The sequence below is a fragment of the Rhinopithecus roxellana genome, chromosome 11, assembly GCF_007565055.1.
Source record: "Rhinopithecus roxellana isolate Shanxi Qingling chromosome 11, ASM756505v1, whole genome shotgun sequence".
Taxonomy (NCBI): domain Eukaryota; kingdom Metazoa; phylum Chordata; class Mammalia; order Primates; family Cercopithecidae; genus Rhinopithecus; species Rhinopithecus roxellana.
In genome coordinates, this window is record NC_044559.1 from 87,453,315 (window position 1) to 87,470,589 (window position 17,275).

At 40.2% G+C, this 17,275-nt stretch overlaps 1 protein-coding gene across 1 annotated transcript in view; it reads right to left on the reverse strand.

Annotated features, from left to right (window-relative positions):
- Nucleotides 1-1,661: 1,661 nt before the first annotated feature.
- Nucleotides 1,662-17,275, reverse strand: part of USP6NL (USP6 N-terminal like) — a 159,116-nt gene continuing 143,502 nt past the window's right edge. Inside the window, exon 15 of the mRNA XM_030941165.1 lies at nt 1,662-4,980. Coding sequence (XP_030797025.1) covers nt 3,572-4,980 — 1,409 coding nt within the window. The 3' untranslated portion in view covers nt 1,662-3,571. The remainder of the gene's footprint in view (nt 4,981-17,275) is intronic.

The following is a 17,275-nucleotide window of genomic DNA, read 5'->3' on the forward strand; positions in this document are numbered from 1 at the left end:
ACCTTTAATCCCAGCTACATGGGAGGCTGAGACAGGAGAATCGCTTGAACTTGGGAGGCAGAGGTTGCAGCAAGCTGAGATGTAGCCACTGTACTCCAGTCTGGGCAACAGAGCAAAATTCCGTCTCAAAAAAAAGTTTCACTTCTTAAAATCCACTTGGCCAATAAGCATTAATACCCACGTTAGATACAGACATTTAAAATCCATTAAAGAACAATTTAAAATAAAAGACAAAAAATAAAAGAAATCCTAAAACCATAATCTGAAAACTCATAATCAAGTGCATACTAAGATAAAGGACTGATTCCAAAACATAATCAAGAATAATCTTCAATCCAGAAGATGAAGCTGTAGGTCCTCCGTGAAGAGATCCCTACTGGTAGACATGGCATGCTTTTCTTGCATCTTGACAGTGAAGAGAAAGGGGTTTTGCTGACCAGGTGTCTGTTCTTGTGCTTGCATCCTAAGGGCACCCGAGGCAGAGACTTGAAGTGACTGCAACTATGAAAGTCTACTTGAAAAGTACCATGGGGTATGGCGACATTTAGTACTGGAATCTTCTTACAATGCAAAAACAAAGGTGAAACAATCATGTCCTATAAACATCTGTTTTGCTTCTCCAGAGATGTCCTCTTGGTTGAATCTCTTTTCACTTTTTTGAGATGGAATCTTGCTCTGTTGCCAGGCTGGAGTGCAGTGGCATGATGTCGGCTCACCGCAACCTCTGACTCCCTGGTTCAAGCGATTCTCCTGCCTCAGCCTCCCGAGTAGCTGGGATTACAGGCACATGCCACTACACCCAACTCATTTGTGTACTTTTAGTAGAGACGGGGTTTCACCATGTTGGCCAGGATGGTCTCGATTTCCTGACCTCAGGTGATCTGCCCGCCTCGGCCTCCCAGAGTGCTGGGATTACAGGCGTGAACCACTGTGCCTGGCCTCTTTTCATTCTTTCAGTGAAACAGTCTATTATTGATAACGATACCTGAATTTATACACATCTCCCAGCTTTAAAAAGATGTTCATTTAAAAAAAAATCCTATTAATAAACAAACATATGAAACGTCAAAGTTTTAAAACTTTTGAGATCTTAGGTCTAGCTTAACTTCTCAGACTAAATATTGTATAAAATAGAAACTATGCCAAAGCACTTTCTAACGCAAAACTGCCATGAATGAAAGACTTAATGACAAAATACACAATGTACATGCAGTTACAGGGTAAAATCAGTCTTTGCACTATGAAAATCTGTACTAAATGGGTTTTTCATAAATATACTTTACCAATCTCTTTATCTTTTATCATTATTTCATTATCTCTTATTAAAAAATAAATTTGAAAAAGTAAAACTGTATGGTGGCAAGGTAATTTCAAATTACATTTTCCTACTTAGAAAACAGAGATGAGGAAGACTAGAAATGCTGCCTTATTGCTATTAACAATGTCATACTAAATAAAATAAGGAAAGGTTATGTAGTTTTAAATATAGTCTTACTGGAAATTAGTAAAGCATTAAACATAGAACTGTGACATATACAAGGTAACACAGGTGAATACTAGGCAACAGCTACTCAATTAGAAGAGAATTAGCCTTCAAAGCATCAGGGGGTGCACCATTTTTGCCGTATGAAAAAAATGCACATAAAAGACACAAAACAAAATATACTTATTACTTTTAGCATGTTAAAAAACAATCACATCAAAAAAAGTATACAGATAAAAAATGTCATAAATGACATAAGAAAATAGTGCTTGTGTGTATATATATATTTTTTGCATATATATATATATAAATCTACAGTATTTACCACTGTTGATATATATATTTTTGAGCAGCTCAGATACTGCTATCATAAACTAAATTGTACAGCTTGGTTTATTACAAGTCACAGAATCATGGTTTTAAAATGGGAATTAATATCCTCAGCTACATATTTATATACATTTATTTCTCAGCTTCCACCTAATCTGAATCAAGAGCCCAGTTATTTCATCAGAATTTTGTTTGCGTTTCAATGTAGTGTTTAGCTTTAATACACTGCATTTGTTTTGCTATTTAATAACATCATTACCGAGTTGATTAAAATTACATTAGACTCATTATATACATAAAAAATAGTCACATTCACTAGCTAAACAAATGTTACTTTCATTTTAAAAGACATACTATTGTACCTTGAAAGCTTAAAGCCCCACCTTGCAACAGGAAGAAACATCAATGTCGGGTTTTCTACTATTCAAATATAAGCAATGTTGAAAACAAGTTCCCCAATTAAACACGAAATCATACCCTCTTGGAGTACCCATATCTTTGTCAGTGTTTTGGTAACTGTAGTGTCACAGAATATTTTTTAAAGACATCACTAATTTCTTTTTAAACCAGGAACCTGAATTTGTTTCAATGAAAAAAAAATTTTTCAAAAGCATGAAATCACACTGTATTTTTTAAAAAGATCAAAATCCTAGACTCCTATGAAAAAACTAGGATTTTTATAATTTTAACATGGACAATGTAATGGCCTGATGAGGTGCAGCAACATTCGTCGACCATATTCCCTAAAGAGGTCAGAAATGGATTGTGTAAATGGCCACCCTGGGACTTTCATGGGGAGAAGCCACGTGAGTCGGGGCAGAAGTGAGAAGTAACCACACTGCTAATCCAGTTAGTTTGGCTGCCCCACACGAGCACTGTGAGCACTGAAGGATCAGTAAGCTGCAACTTCTCCTGCTCTGAGATTCCCAAGAGTCAGACCAGAACGAAGGGCATAAACGCACTAAGACTGATCTCTTAGTAAATGGATACGATAAGCACTGCTGCACCTTTGGCCGTAAACGTATTTTAACTGCCCCAATTTTTAAGCACCATTAAGTGGTTAGCCTTTCTCTCCAATGTCTTTAATTTTCAGATGGAAAGAGAATGGCAACAGCTGAAGGAGAACGATGGGCATTCTGTGAGATTGCAGCTAATAAAGTCAAGACAAGCTCTTCAGTCAGTTTAGGACCCAGGTTAAAAATAGGAGAGGGAAAAAGAAAAACTGGACTAAAAGACAAGGAAAACAAGAATTACATATTATTCCATGGATCTGGATTAAAAGTAGTTTTTTAAAAAATGTTTCTTTAGCTCCGTGTTCAAACGTGTATGAATAGATGCCCGTATCTATTAAAAGACACATACACTACATATAGCGTTAAAAATATCTATTCTACAGTTTTTTCAGTACTTTGTAACATTAGTCAAAATAGAATGAGCCAACAGAGTAAAAATGTTCAGGTTTTGGAGAAAAACATAAACGGAACTGAGTAATAAATTACCATTGTGCGTGCATCCCTAAATGCTATTGCTATGTTTCCGGGTTAAATTCTAACAGGTCAGTGATGATGCAATTTAAATGCTCATCTTAAGCAGCATCTACGTGGGGCTAAAGACATTTCCCTGTATCCTTACTACTCACAGACAGGAGAGATGTGCGAGCTGTTTACAATAGTATAAATACTGCTTTGGCAATTATGAACATAGCAATGTTGGTTTCACGGGGTTTCTCTCTTGTCTTTAGCAAGTACACATCAAATCTCACAGCAACACTGACTCTTGCATGGAAAGCCCGTCCCGATTCCTGTAGTGGTAGGCTGGAGGCGGGGGCCCTGAATATGGATACCCAGATGGACTGGCATCTTCTGCGGCCGGTGAAGTTTTATACCGCACGGGACTATCTACGGAAACTGCAGGGAGGCCATGGTCCTGAAAGGGTGCGTGCTGAAAGGCTGAGTATTTTGGTAAATTGTCACGGCTAGCATCTCGGGTCCATGATTGTCCCTGCGTCTCAGGTCTGTAGGCGTAACTAACTTCTGACCATGTTCTGTTATCTGGCAAATAATCCACTGGCGGAATGATCAATTTTCCATTCTTTGGTGACCCTGAATTGCCCGAATATCCCCCAGCACCAATGTCAACAGGGAGGACTTCTATTCGACTAGATGGCAGTACAAGGGGACTTGGGCGGCTGTAAGATTTCTCCGGAGAAGCACTGATGGAAAGAGTAGAACCATGAGGTCTCCTGGAAGGATTCAGTTGAGTCCCAGGGCTAAACTGTGGAGAAGCAAAGCTGCTGTTGGCAGTAGGGAAGTGTTTGGGTGAGTTTCCGTGGTAAATGGGGGGATTGCCGTAGGAGGGGGGATGAGCTAGCCCTCGGGCTTCCCCATCTAGCTGGGACGGATATCGTGCATGACTTGGCGTCTGTACTTTAAAAGTAAACTTGCTGGATACTTTTGATGGACTAGAACTTGGCTCAGCGGGCTTTCTCGGGCTGGGAGGGTAAAGGGCATGCCGTGGGCTCTGGGAGTAAGCCCTTTCCAGTGCCTCCTCCATGGAAGCACCGCTGTCCAGCTCCGGGCCCGGCACGTTGTCGTACTGCGATGCAGTGGAGCCCCGCTTCCCGTCCTCAGCATCCAGGGCCTTCATCTTTAGCCGCGCGTTTGCCACCCGTACCTCGGCAGGGCCTGGGGCGGTGAGTGCGAGCGTGGGGTGCGCTGCTCGACCTTTGCTTTCCATGGTGTATTTGGCAGTTCTCTCCGTAGCTGAGACGTCTGATGGTTTATTCCATTTGGGCACAAATTCCTTCCTGATATTTGAAGTGGCGTTGCTATTTTGGTTGGCAGCTGCGTGATTATATTGCCTGGAACTGTCCTGTGGACCCGATGGGAGTTTTCTTTGAAAATCTACCTCATCTTTAAGCTTTTTGCTCTCCTCCTCCACCGATTTCCGTCTTGGGGGCTGTGCTCTCTCGGGTGTCCCGGTCCTGCTCTGGGGGTGCGGGGAGTGCTCGTGCCTCCTGTGGGGCGCCGCGCTCTCCCTCCTGCCACTGACCTGCGGGCTCGGCCGGCCCACGCTCCTCTGTCCGTTGCTCAGGTGATGGACGCCCCCAGACTGAAGTTCAGGCGGAAGCTGTCCCAAGGGCTTCTTTGGATATTCATCCTCTTTACCTAAAAAGAAAGAGAAAGGCTAAGATAATACACGAGGATACACGAGGAAACAGTACCCAATAGAAGCAATCCATTGGTAATAATGTCATGCTTTTCATCTGTGCGCAGATACACGCTAACATACCACACACTTTATACCACACACACACACTGTTTATACCACAGAAGGTTGGTAGCTGATGAGAGGTGTTTTTTAGAGACTGATACTAAAACATACCAACACTCACAATTATATTAGGCCAAATGTATTGTGGGTGGGAATATTTTGTAATTTTATGCATAAGTTTCATACGATTGTATATAACACAATTCTTATATTTTGCTGACAAGTTGTTAATGCTTTTTCAAGCCTGCAAAGCTGATACTCTCATTTCTATTCCTAACAGGCAGGTTAGTAGTTCAGTGTCTCAATACTATATTACTTTCACTTTAACCTTCCTCAGCTATGATGGTTTTGAAATCTCAGTTCAACTTCTATCAATGCCAAGCAGGTCTGCAAAATTTAAAACTCAACTGATGACTAACTGTGGTCTCAAAGTTGTCCTCAAATAGATTATTATTATTAAATACTCCCACAGTACGATTTCCTGATCAAAAGAAAAAGTACTCTCTATCTGAAATCTAACATTCTAAAAGAATCCTACTTTAAATGCGAAAAAGAAAAGGAATTTAAAAAAAAAGAAAGTCGTATTGGATACTATCAGTTTTGTATTTTAAATAATTAGCAGAAAATTCACGAGGAATTAAAGGAAGGTGTAACAGATTGGCCATTTAACAAACAGTGTTTAAAAATTATCTTTTATAATATGTGTATCTAATAAACATCATCTTGAAGAAACAACAGACTTCACTTAAAATTCCATGTTTTTCACCTGTTTTTACAAAATAATGTACTGTCATTTAAAAATGCATTTTTGCTCTTTTCAAATATCCACCCATCCACCCATCTAGAAATATTTACTGAGTAAGCCTGTTGGAGTGTCAGGCACTGTGCTGAGTGGTAGGAATAAGACGTGGTCTTTTTTTTCACGTAGCTTACAGTCTTGATGATGATAATTTTGTCACTTATGCACATTATAATTTTCTTTAGGATATTTCCAAAAAATATTCAGTGATCTTTTTGGCGTGAGAGGAGGGAACAGAGAATTATGAAGAAACAATATCCTTTAAATAATTAAGCTATCAGGATCAGAATAATTGAGCTAAAACAACTTTTGTGCTCTTCTGATTCAGTAGTTTTTAAATAAAAAGCAGACTTTTTTTTATGCCAAATTTCATATGAAACCCCCATATAGAAAAGAAAATATACTCAAAGCTGCTGTAGTTAAAGTCGGGGCTGGGGTAGGACCAGGGCTCCTCCCAATGAAACCTCTTTTCCTCCATTTTCCTCTTCCCTCTTCTGGGCAGCTCTGAAGGGCCCGAGGGTTCCAGAGACATCGAGTCCTCCCTGCGTTTTCTACAGGGAAAGCAGAGTCTAGGAGAAGCCAAGTGATCTCACAGTGGCAGGAACCCAGTGAAAACCCAGTGTTTTCATTCTCAGTTCACTCTTCTCTTCCCCTGTGCCGTTTTCATGAAGTGCCAGAGAAATTTTTGATGGTTTCAATGGAAATTTACTTTGACAATGTTTATGCAAGCTTCTTATTTTATACATATGAAAGAATAAAAAGTGTTAGAATTGGCAATTACAGTTTGTTTCAACTCATTCATCCATTCAGCAAATACACAAAGCAACTACTATGCAGCAGACACTGTTCTGGTTGTCCACAATACAGGGATGGAATGAGAAAAGTGATGTCCCTGTCCTTCTGGAGCCTATATTCTAGTTATACAAAGTGCCCTGAAGAAAATTAAACTAGGAAAAAGGAACTAAAATGATTGGGAGCTGGACAGGGCAGAGCAGCAGAGTGCCAGCAAGGAGGCGGCCCTCTGAGCATGGGCCTTGAGTTGGGGACAGGCAGGCACACATGGGGCCTTGAAGAATGCGGCGAGGAATTTGGATTTTATTCCAAGTTAACTATAAAATACTAGAGGCTTTTCAGCAGAATTACACAATCTCATGTTTATCTTAGATCACTTTAATGGTGGCTGGGATTTCAATTGTGGTAATACTGATTGATGATGACACTAATGGCTGATACTCACTAGGCACTCACTGTGTGCTGGCCTCTGCTCAGAAAGCTGTACCTGTAAGGCCTGTGGTAGGCAGAGAGTGCAGGGCTTTACAATTTTCCCATATTTTAATGGAAAATGGAGGCAGAAACTAACTTGCTCAAAGGCTCACCACTAGCAAGTCACAGGTCCAGAATTCAAACCCTGAGCTGATTGCAGCACCTCTGCTCCTCCTCCTACACTATACCACCATGGAGGCAGTGAGAAGAAGTTGCTTCCTGGGTGATTGTTCAGGCAGTGTCTGCACACCTGCTCCATGGGTTAGATGTGAACTGTGAAAGAGCAAGCAGCGCACAGCATAACTCCTGGCCTGAGACAGCCACAGGCAGATCCTATTCTGGAACAGCTGGCAGAACCCACTGTTGTTCTTAAACCTTTTAGTAAGAAATATATTTTATAATATGTGGACCAATTATTTTCATTGACAACCCAAACTTTAAAATGCTTGTAATTCAGAAAAGTTTTATTTGCTTTATGAATGTATATGTGAAATAAACTTGAAATGCCAGGAATGGAGAAAGCAGACTTTAAATACTAGCAAGTCAAGAATACTCCAAGTAGTTATTCAGCACATCAGGTTAAAAAGCAGCAATAAAAATTAAATTAAAATCTATCCAGAATCCTCCAAAAGTTTTTTCCTATCAGCTCTACAAATAGTCATCCATTTACTCCCAAATATATGAATGCCTTCTTCCCTGTAGGCAAATAATCCCAACAAACACAAATTATCAATAAGATATAAAGACATATATAATAGAAAAACTGAATTTATAAACTGTCCTCTAGTCCCCACTGTCTGACAATTTCCTACGGGCAGAACACAGTAATCTGATTGGCTAATTCAGTGGCTGGATGAGATTCCATTAGATAGTATCAGCCAATCATCAAAACATCCTTCTCAGGTTAGTAAGAAGAAATGTGATGACAAACATAACCATTAAAGAAAAGGAAAACGGTGACGCCCAGAGTGGTGAATGCACGCCTGAAGATGCGCTGTCACAGGGGCAAAACTGGATTCACTGCAGAGACTGTCACACTGAGCCCTGGAAGCTTCTCCACCACTCACTGGCTTTTGGCAGCCTGCAGAGAGCCACCAACTTTTTAGCTCACACGAAATAATTTAAAATGTCTTTCAAGATTCTCCATAGCAGTATTTAAAAAAAAACAAAACCAAAAAAGGAAGAGATTCCCAGCTGGTCTGCTGCTGCTGCTGCGCCTGCGTGCGCTCTCCCCAACATCGCGCTGGCAGTGGAAGCACCCAAGCTGCTCTCAGCGCTGCCTGCAGGTGCCCAGATTCTGATTTCCATGTTTCAGTCTGCATGAATTCTCAATTAGTGAAAACTCAATTCACCTGACATGCGGCATTTCGAAGGGCAGCTACCCGTAGCTCTATAACCCCACTCTCAAAACTGGATTGTTTTAAATAAATTCTAGGGATGCCTTTTTCTGTTAGCAAAAACTCACCTACTTCATTATTTGTGATCATTTGCTTTCATGGTCCTAGCACATTTTCAATGTCAATAATGTAATGAAACAAATTACAGTGATTATAATAAAACGTTTTTTATACAATCCCATCAAAAAAAACTGGGCAAAGCAAATGTGGAAGGTAGACACAGGCAGTAACAACCCTATAGGAGAATTTAGAGTTCCAATACTTTGCAGATTTCTGTAAGTAGTTTTCTATGTCTTGTGGTAACCAATTTATTCCTGAGAATGGTTAACGTGGGTTTGACTTCCAAAGTTTTTCCCTAGACACTCAGCTATTGCTATTTATTGATGATAATCAAGCACAATAGTACCCCTTTCAAGTGTGGTAACCCAGAATTTAAGCCATTTCTAGGTCTGAACTAACTAAGATGGCTTATTACTTCCCTTATCCTGAACACTGTAGTGGAAAGTGTATAGCTGTCTGGCAGTCACACTGTACTGCCCTTCCTTTAGAGAGAATGTTTCCCAAATGTTAAGTTGTATGTCTCCAAGGTACAGTGGAAACAGCAGGGCCAACAGGAACAAGTGACCTGAATTTGAATCTGCCACAATAAGCTGTGTGAACTTGGGAGTCTCAGAATTCTCATCTATAAATTAAAATGGCAATATCTATTTTATAGATTGGTTATAAGAGTTACTATATAAAGAAAACTCTAGCATATTTCCTGACATATAGAAGATGCTTAGGAACTGGTAGCTGCTATTATTCTATACAGTCATGCATCACTTAATGACAGGCATATGTTCTGAGAAAAAAGTTGTCAGGCAATTTCATCATCACGTGAACATCAGAGTGTAGCGGGGGAACCCGCCCCCAGTATTTCAATGTACGTTCTTTCTATTTTCCGTAAGTGTCAGCCGGCTGAGAAATAAAGAGAAAGAGTACAAAGAGAGGAATTTTACAGCTGGGTCACCGGGGGTGACATCACATATCGGTAGGACCGTGATGCCCACCTGAGCCTCAAAACCAGCAGGTTTTTATTAAGGATTTCAAAAGAGGAGGGGATGTACAAACAGGGAGTAGGTCACAAAGATCACATGCTTCAAAGGGCAAAAAGCAGAACAAAGATCACATGCTTCTGAGGAAATAGGACAAAGGGCAAAAGGCAGAACTTCTGATAAGGGTCTATGTTCAGCAGTGCACATACTGTCTTGATAAACATCTTAACAGAAAACAGAGATCGAGAGCAGAGAACTGGTCTGACCAAAAATTTACCAGGATGGAATTTCCCAATCCTAGTAAGCCTGAGGGTAGAGCAGGAGACCAGGGTGTATCTCAGTCCTTATCTCAACCATATAGGACAGACATTCCCAGAGCGGCCGTTTATAGACCTCCCCCTAGGAATGAATTCCTTTCCCAGAGTATTAATACTAACATTCCTTGCTAGGAAAAGAATTTAGTGGTATCTTCCCTACTTGCACATCTGTTTATAGGCTCTCTGCAAGAAGAAAAATACGGTTCTTTTTGCCCACCCCACAGGCAGTCAGACCTTATGGTTGTCTTCCCTTGTTCCCTAAAAATCGCTGTTATTCTGTTCTAAGGTGCACTGATTTCATATTGTTCAAACACACGTGTTTTACAATCAATTTGTACAGTTAACGCAATTATCACAGTGGTCCTGAGGTGACATACATCCTCAGCTTACAAAGATAACAGGATTAAGACATTGAAGTAAGACAGGCCTAAGAAATTATAAAAGTATTATTTGGGAACTGATAAATGTCCATGAAATCTTCACAATTTATGTTCCTCTGCCGTGGCTCCAGTCGGTCCCTCCGTTCGAGGTCCCTGACTTCCTGCAACAAGAGTGCATTTATACAACCTAGATGGCACAGCCTACTGCCCACCGAGGCTCTATGATACAGCCTAGTACTCCTCCTCAGCTACAAACACATATAGCATGTTACTGTACTCAATACTGCAGGGTCAGTGGAACATAAGGGTAGGTATTTATGTATCTAAAGATAGAAACAGGACAGTGAAAATATGGTATTTTCGTCTCACAGGGCCAGCATCCTGTATGTAGTCCACTGTTGACTGAAGTTCATTATGCACCTCATGAGGGTAGCTGTTTTTAGACAGGTTCAAAGTGCTTTATATTGATTCCTATCTCAGTTTATCTTATTTAGACTCATCATTTCAATCTGGGATCTCCCTGGAATTTTACATTAATTATACCTCCCCATGTGATGCCATCCACAAATCTGAACACCATGCTACCAATGCTTTCATCCAAGTGACTGGTAACAAGTACTGAACACTCAGAGTAAGAACAAAAATGGAGCACCCTAACTTCTCTAAAAGGTAAAGAACTCTCAAAGGAAATGGAGGATGCCCTATATAGAAAATTAAATAAAGAATACGAACAGGAAACTCAAAGAAGAAAAGAGCAGGTAAATATATCACAAGTAATCAGAAAAATGCAAATTAAAATACTTCTAAATTGGTATATCTCACTACTGTGGGCTTGGAGAAACAAATTCTCCAATTTGACATATTGAATATTTTTGATCTAGGAATTCCACCTCTGAGAATTTATCCTAAGATAATTAAGGGATATGTAAAATGTGTGCTATAAGGATGTTCAAAACTGCATTCTTTTAGAAAAGTTATATCCTCAACATAGAGGATTTGTGAAATTCAGTAACAATTATGAAACAAAAATATGGTGAAATAAGGTATAGAATATAAACTTGTAGCAGCCTACTGCCATATTAATGTATTTTTAACATTAGTTAAAAAGAAAGTTATAAACAATATGTGTAGTATAATCTCATTTACTATGAATGACATAGAGACATAAATCAATATATATGTCTACAAAAATGACTAAAAAAATAAACACTAGTAGGGGTTAATACAGTTTTTAAATGCTCTTAGACTGAATTATTATTTTTCCTTAAGTACTACATATTTTTTCTGCTGAGTATTAATCTGAGTAACAGAGAAGTATAAAGTTTAAAAGCACAGAATACTGTTCTACAGGTAGGATGATATTAATCTGCAGTTTTGCTGTATGACTTGTAAGAAATATTTTTAGCTTATCCAAAAAAGTATTTTAAGACTTTGCCAAACACTTTACTTTTACCTATGTATACTAGGTTGATGGCATTCTTCCAATTCATTAAATGAGCAATCTTACCAAAAACAAAGTCAGATTAATCAAGTATGGCATTGCTTGATGGAGTCAGATTAGTGATCACCTTCTTTGCTTTCTGAGTGCTCAAAACTCCATTTTTAATTAATCCATTTATTGATTCTTGCCTCAGACAGACATCATGTTTACTTGTCTGTGACTTACATTATTCAACTTTTATCCTCTGTAAAAAGTGGAACTACATGTTTCTTATCGCTGTCCTTCAGGCACTTGTTTGGCTCCACAGTTTTTCCCAGATGACTATCAATCACAGTTCGCTCAGTTGAATGGTATGTTCCAGGGTCTCTTAGTCACAGCTTGGCCGCACTTGGCTTCAAGTTCGTCCTATCAATACTTATTCAAATGTTCTCATTCTAAAACCTCTTTTTTACTGAAAACATGGAAGTGAAACATTACTGGACTAGTGCCTACATCCCTCGCTCAGAGGAGTGGTCCTATCCTTCCCCTAGTTCTCATTTAAATACAGAAAGTCCCTTGGCTGGTGTTACAAGGACAGGGTAGGGAAGAGAGGTCAAGGACAGCAGCAAGACGGTTTCATAAAATACCAGTGTGGTGCAGGAGACAACAAACTGTAGAGTGGGAGTGGAAGGGAGGAGGTGTGGGAAAAAAAGCTGAATACCTTTGAGGAAAATGTTGCCATGGCATGGTCTACTCCTATGTTGTGATATTCACAGATTTTCATTCTGGAATCCTTTAGACACATAGGAGGCACATATCAGTAAAGACTGAGCTGGACACATAGTAAAATGTAGAATTACCAATATAAGGCATGTGTTTCTTAGGAGAAATAAGAAACCAACTGAGAAGTAATGGAAAGACTGAGGTGGTAACTTCAGGCACAAAACAAAATGCAAAGGTATGTGCCTTGCATACGTAGGAGATTTTATTGTTTAATATAAGGAGTAAGAAAAATATTTACCTTATAATTAATTCTACTTTATATTCCAGTCAACACAGAAATGTCCCTGTCTAAGGAAGAGTGCCTAATAGTCTATATATCATACATCTATGCATCATATTAGAATTAAAGGAAAAGTTTAACACGCTCCATTTACTGAATGGGCAAGAGGCCAAAATGCACACTGGGAAAAAAATCTGTGACTGCTCTGAAATGTCCAAAAAGTAGCATCTTAAAGTTCTTTCATGGTAGTCCCTAACGTATTTTCCCTCCCCCAGTAGACTATAATCTTACTTCTTTTGTATTCCTTCCCATAGTATCTAACATCATAATACAATCACAAGGAAGGTGTTGACAAATGTTCGTTCATTCAAATATTCATGAGTTAGAGTAATGACACACTGTCCATATACACAGGCAGAAACCTGAGGGTTATAAATATCCAAGATCCACATGGCTAAGAAACTAGATGTAGCAGGGTTTGGGGAAAAACAAATCCAGTACAGACAAAATAACACTGCCTCTAATCAATTCCTAAATGATAACCTCTCTTTAGGAACTACTGTTTAAGAGGAATATGGCAAATACCTCGACTGTATAAAAACATTTAGAGGTTATGGCCTCTTTGCTCTCCCGAGATTTTCAATAAGGATGCAAAAGGCAGTAGACAGGGATATAAGAAAGCCTTTCAAATACAGGTGCTGAAAATCCCATTCCTCCACATTTTAAAGACAATAAAGCAAGTGAGGCTGGAGGCCCCACACAGTGGGTGAAGGGTATTCCCAGGTGCCTGGACCAGACTACGGGGCTGGGGTTTGCTTCACTTTAAACAGTGCCAGCTCACTCCTGCTTTCTAAAGTGATCCATGGCCAGGGAGCAGGCTCAATACTAACAAGTGTAGCCCGTGCACGCTCATGATACCTGCACCAATGTCCATCTCCCATGAACATTTGCTAATGCTAACGCTGCAATTATGCCATCTACACATTTCTCCCACAGCTGCCTAACCTCTGAATAGTGTAATAGTCTCAGAAATTCCACAATGAGCAGTGTATATACAGCTTACATTTCAAGGGAGGCCCTCAGGCCCCTGGGGCAGCACTGCGGAGGTGGTAACACTGTGCCTCTCCTGAGGAGGAGAAGCGAGAAGGGGCGGAGACAGCGAAGGAGAGGTGGGGAAGAAGGAAGAGGTGGCGGGGAGGTCACAGAAAGCGAGTAATGGAGAGGACCAGAGAAGCAGCCAGGAGCGCAGAGGGTGTGAGGATGGAGAAGGTGGAGGATGGAGGCAGCCACAGGAAACTTCATGGAAGGCCCACGGGGACTCACTGGCTTTTCACAACCTCTGTAGGGACAGAGGCCTCAGCTCCACCAGCAATACGGAACCCAAGGACGCCATGCCAGGATCTGACCTCTACCATGATGAAGAGGAAAATCTCCTTGACTTCATTACAGAGGTGGTTCCTTTCTAGCGAAAGGAATTATTCAACCTCCACTGAACTGAAAACACATCATGTAGACCCTGTAAGAAGGACGAATGCCATCACCAGTAACATTTTTATATGCCAATTAGTATTCTCTACTCTTCTTCACAGAAGTACATCCAAATAAAGCATCCTACATTTTGGTGTGATCTATTTTCAGAGCTATCTCAGCCTGCTTGAACTACCACCCCTAGCCCCACCACACAAACACTGCTTTACTTGTCGTTGTTTGGTTTAAATAACTCCTTTCACCCCTAAGCAACTAACTGTAACTAAAAGATTCAAGCATAATTGATGTCAAAACAGAAAGCTATATATAGGCAACAAGCGTTCATATTTATTATCCATGCTTGCATTCTGGGCTTCTTTTCAATAGACAGAATCGTGTTTTTGCTCACTCCACTATAGCCTCGTGCCTAAAATTTTATTTTCCCTTTCTTCTCCCTAAAAACACAGGAATTGGAGGCCAGGTGCGGTGGCTCATGCCTGTAATCCCAGCACTTTGGGAGGCCAAGGCGGGTGGATTACAAGGTCAGGAGATCGAGACCATCCTGGCTAACATGGTGAAACCCCGTCTCTACTAAAAATACAAAAAATCAGCCGGGCATGGTGGCGGGCACCTGTAGTCCCAGCTACTTGGGAGGCTGAGGCAGGAGAATGGCATGAACCCGGGAGGCAGAGCTTGCAGTGAGCTGAGATCCGGCCACTGCACTCCAGCCTGGGCGACAGAGCGAGACTGCGTCACAAAAAACAAACAAAAAAACACAAACACAGGAATTGGAATAAAGACTTACTGCCCTACTCCTTAAAAAGTAAGGAGGCACCACAACTCCTAACAGATACAGTAGGGAATATTTTTGTGAAAATACTGCGTTATTGATATTTCTCACTGGTGTTTGCCTAAGTGGTATTTTTATGGCAGTGCTAACAATTAGAATAATCTGCTCCAACAAAAAGGAATGTAACTTGACACATTTTAGAAAAAGGCAAAAATGTTTATTATTTTCTTAAGTAACTTTTTTTTTTTTTTAAAAGAAGCCAACAAAAGAATATTCTAATAGTCCCTAAAAAGTAAGGGAGAGTCCCTCTCAGGCCCTTCAGGCTTGTCCCTGCTTGATTATTACACTGGTCTCTGTCACCCCCCAGTGGACGCCACACTCAACTACAAGCCTCGCCCATCAACGGCCTCCGAGGAGTTAGCAGGTTTTCGCACCCAACAACAGGCGCATCATTGCAGCAAAGCGCTTTAAGTGCTTGCTCTGTGACCAGCATTCTACCTTTATGCTTTCAGCAGCAGAATACACGTACTCTGACTGTTCTAACAGTTTTCAGGAAGAATCGGTGGGGGGTCACTCTCAGGAAAATAATTCTATTATTCTAGGAAAGAGTTATCCCCTTCCAGATCAAACAGTAAGTCCAATTACCTGAAAAATCAAATGACATTATTTCTGTTTAATGTAATATTATCCAAAATATACAATTCAAACACTTGTAGCTTTCAATAATGTGATGAAAAGAAACAGAATTTGCTTTCTAAATTATGGCTGTAATTTTTTTTTAAGTTCAAAAAATTTTTATAGTTAGGTTCCTAGGCTTGACTTTTTTTTCCCAGCAGATTAAACTTGAAAGGTAAAGGAAAAAGAGCCTATTATGTAAACACACATCTCTCACTATACACCTATTTAATGCCACACAAATGCAAGAGGTCTCTGTTAAGTAACTTTAAAACCCTACGCTTTGTTTCCTAGAGTTTCAATTTTTACACACATGAAAAACGTTTAAGTGTAATATCATTTTACATTATATGAAAAAATAAAAGTGAAAACCCACTCCAATCCTCAAAAAGTGGGGCAATTTCTAAACTGGCATCCAATAAAACTGCTTCGCTTCTATGTGCATGCAGTCAAGCTAAAGAATGGTTTCCTATGCCCAAAAAACTGCCTCATGCTAACCTTTTGTAGACAGTTTATTATCTAAAAAATACATTAGAATTTCATTTATTCAATAGAAGTACCTAATACAGCCACAGCTACAGCCACACAGTGTTATTAGGTGCTGGTGAGGCAGGAGCCGGTCACTGTCCCAGGGAACTTTCTGTCTAACAGAGACACATCTGACAGAGGCACTGAAAGTGTGAGGACAAAAGCATGTGTAGTGGATGGGCCAGACACAAAACAGGTGCAGGTGATCAACTTCTGTGGGTTTGGGGAGGCTGGGGACCCGCTGAGGCTTCAGGCGATGCTTAAACCAAGTCGTGACACTCGGCAGAATGGATGAGGACAGAGGCATTTGAGGAATGGTCAGGGGCACTCTTGGAGGAGGAGCGTATTCCAATGCAAAGTGCAAAGTATTCCAATGCAAAGTATTGCAAATTATGCAAAGTATTGCAAAAAAATATGCAAAGTATTGCAAAAAAGTATGCAAAGTATTGCAAAAAATGCAAAGTATTCCAATGCAAAGTGAAAGAGCAGGCTTGGTGGGTGTAATGCACAGCTCTGGAGTCAGCTGACAGAACTCTCATTCCCAACTGTCTGACCTCGGGCAGGTACCCTGAAGCCCAAGTTTCCTCATCAGTAAGCTACTAATAATAATACTGATGGCAAACTCCCCATGAAAACTATTCAAAATTAAAATACCAGTTAATTACAAATTATTGACCTACTAAAGCAGGAACAAATGAAAAGAACAGAGGATTCCATCAGGTTCAAAGATCTCTAAAAGTAAAAAGTCAAGATCTTCTGGGTGGAAAGGGGCAGACCAGGAGGAGAAGGAAAAATGAGGTGGTGGACGAACAGGGTCTTAGGAATCCGGACTATGTGACAAAGCCATCTCGTGGGCACCACTGTTGAGATAATGAAGGCGGTGCTGCCCGATGGAACTCACTCACAGTTCCAGCTCATGATTCAGCTGACTGAGAAGGCACACCCCAAATTTACCTGGGAAAAAAGTCTTCATTCCTGAAAATCTAGAAATAAATGCCAAAGCTTAACAGAATCAAACGTGATTAATTCTGTAGTTTTTTGCATTAAGGAATCTGTTTGCATTTAGAATTTTCTGTGTTTCACATATTTATATTTCAGAGAATCTGGCCAAGTTGG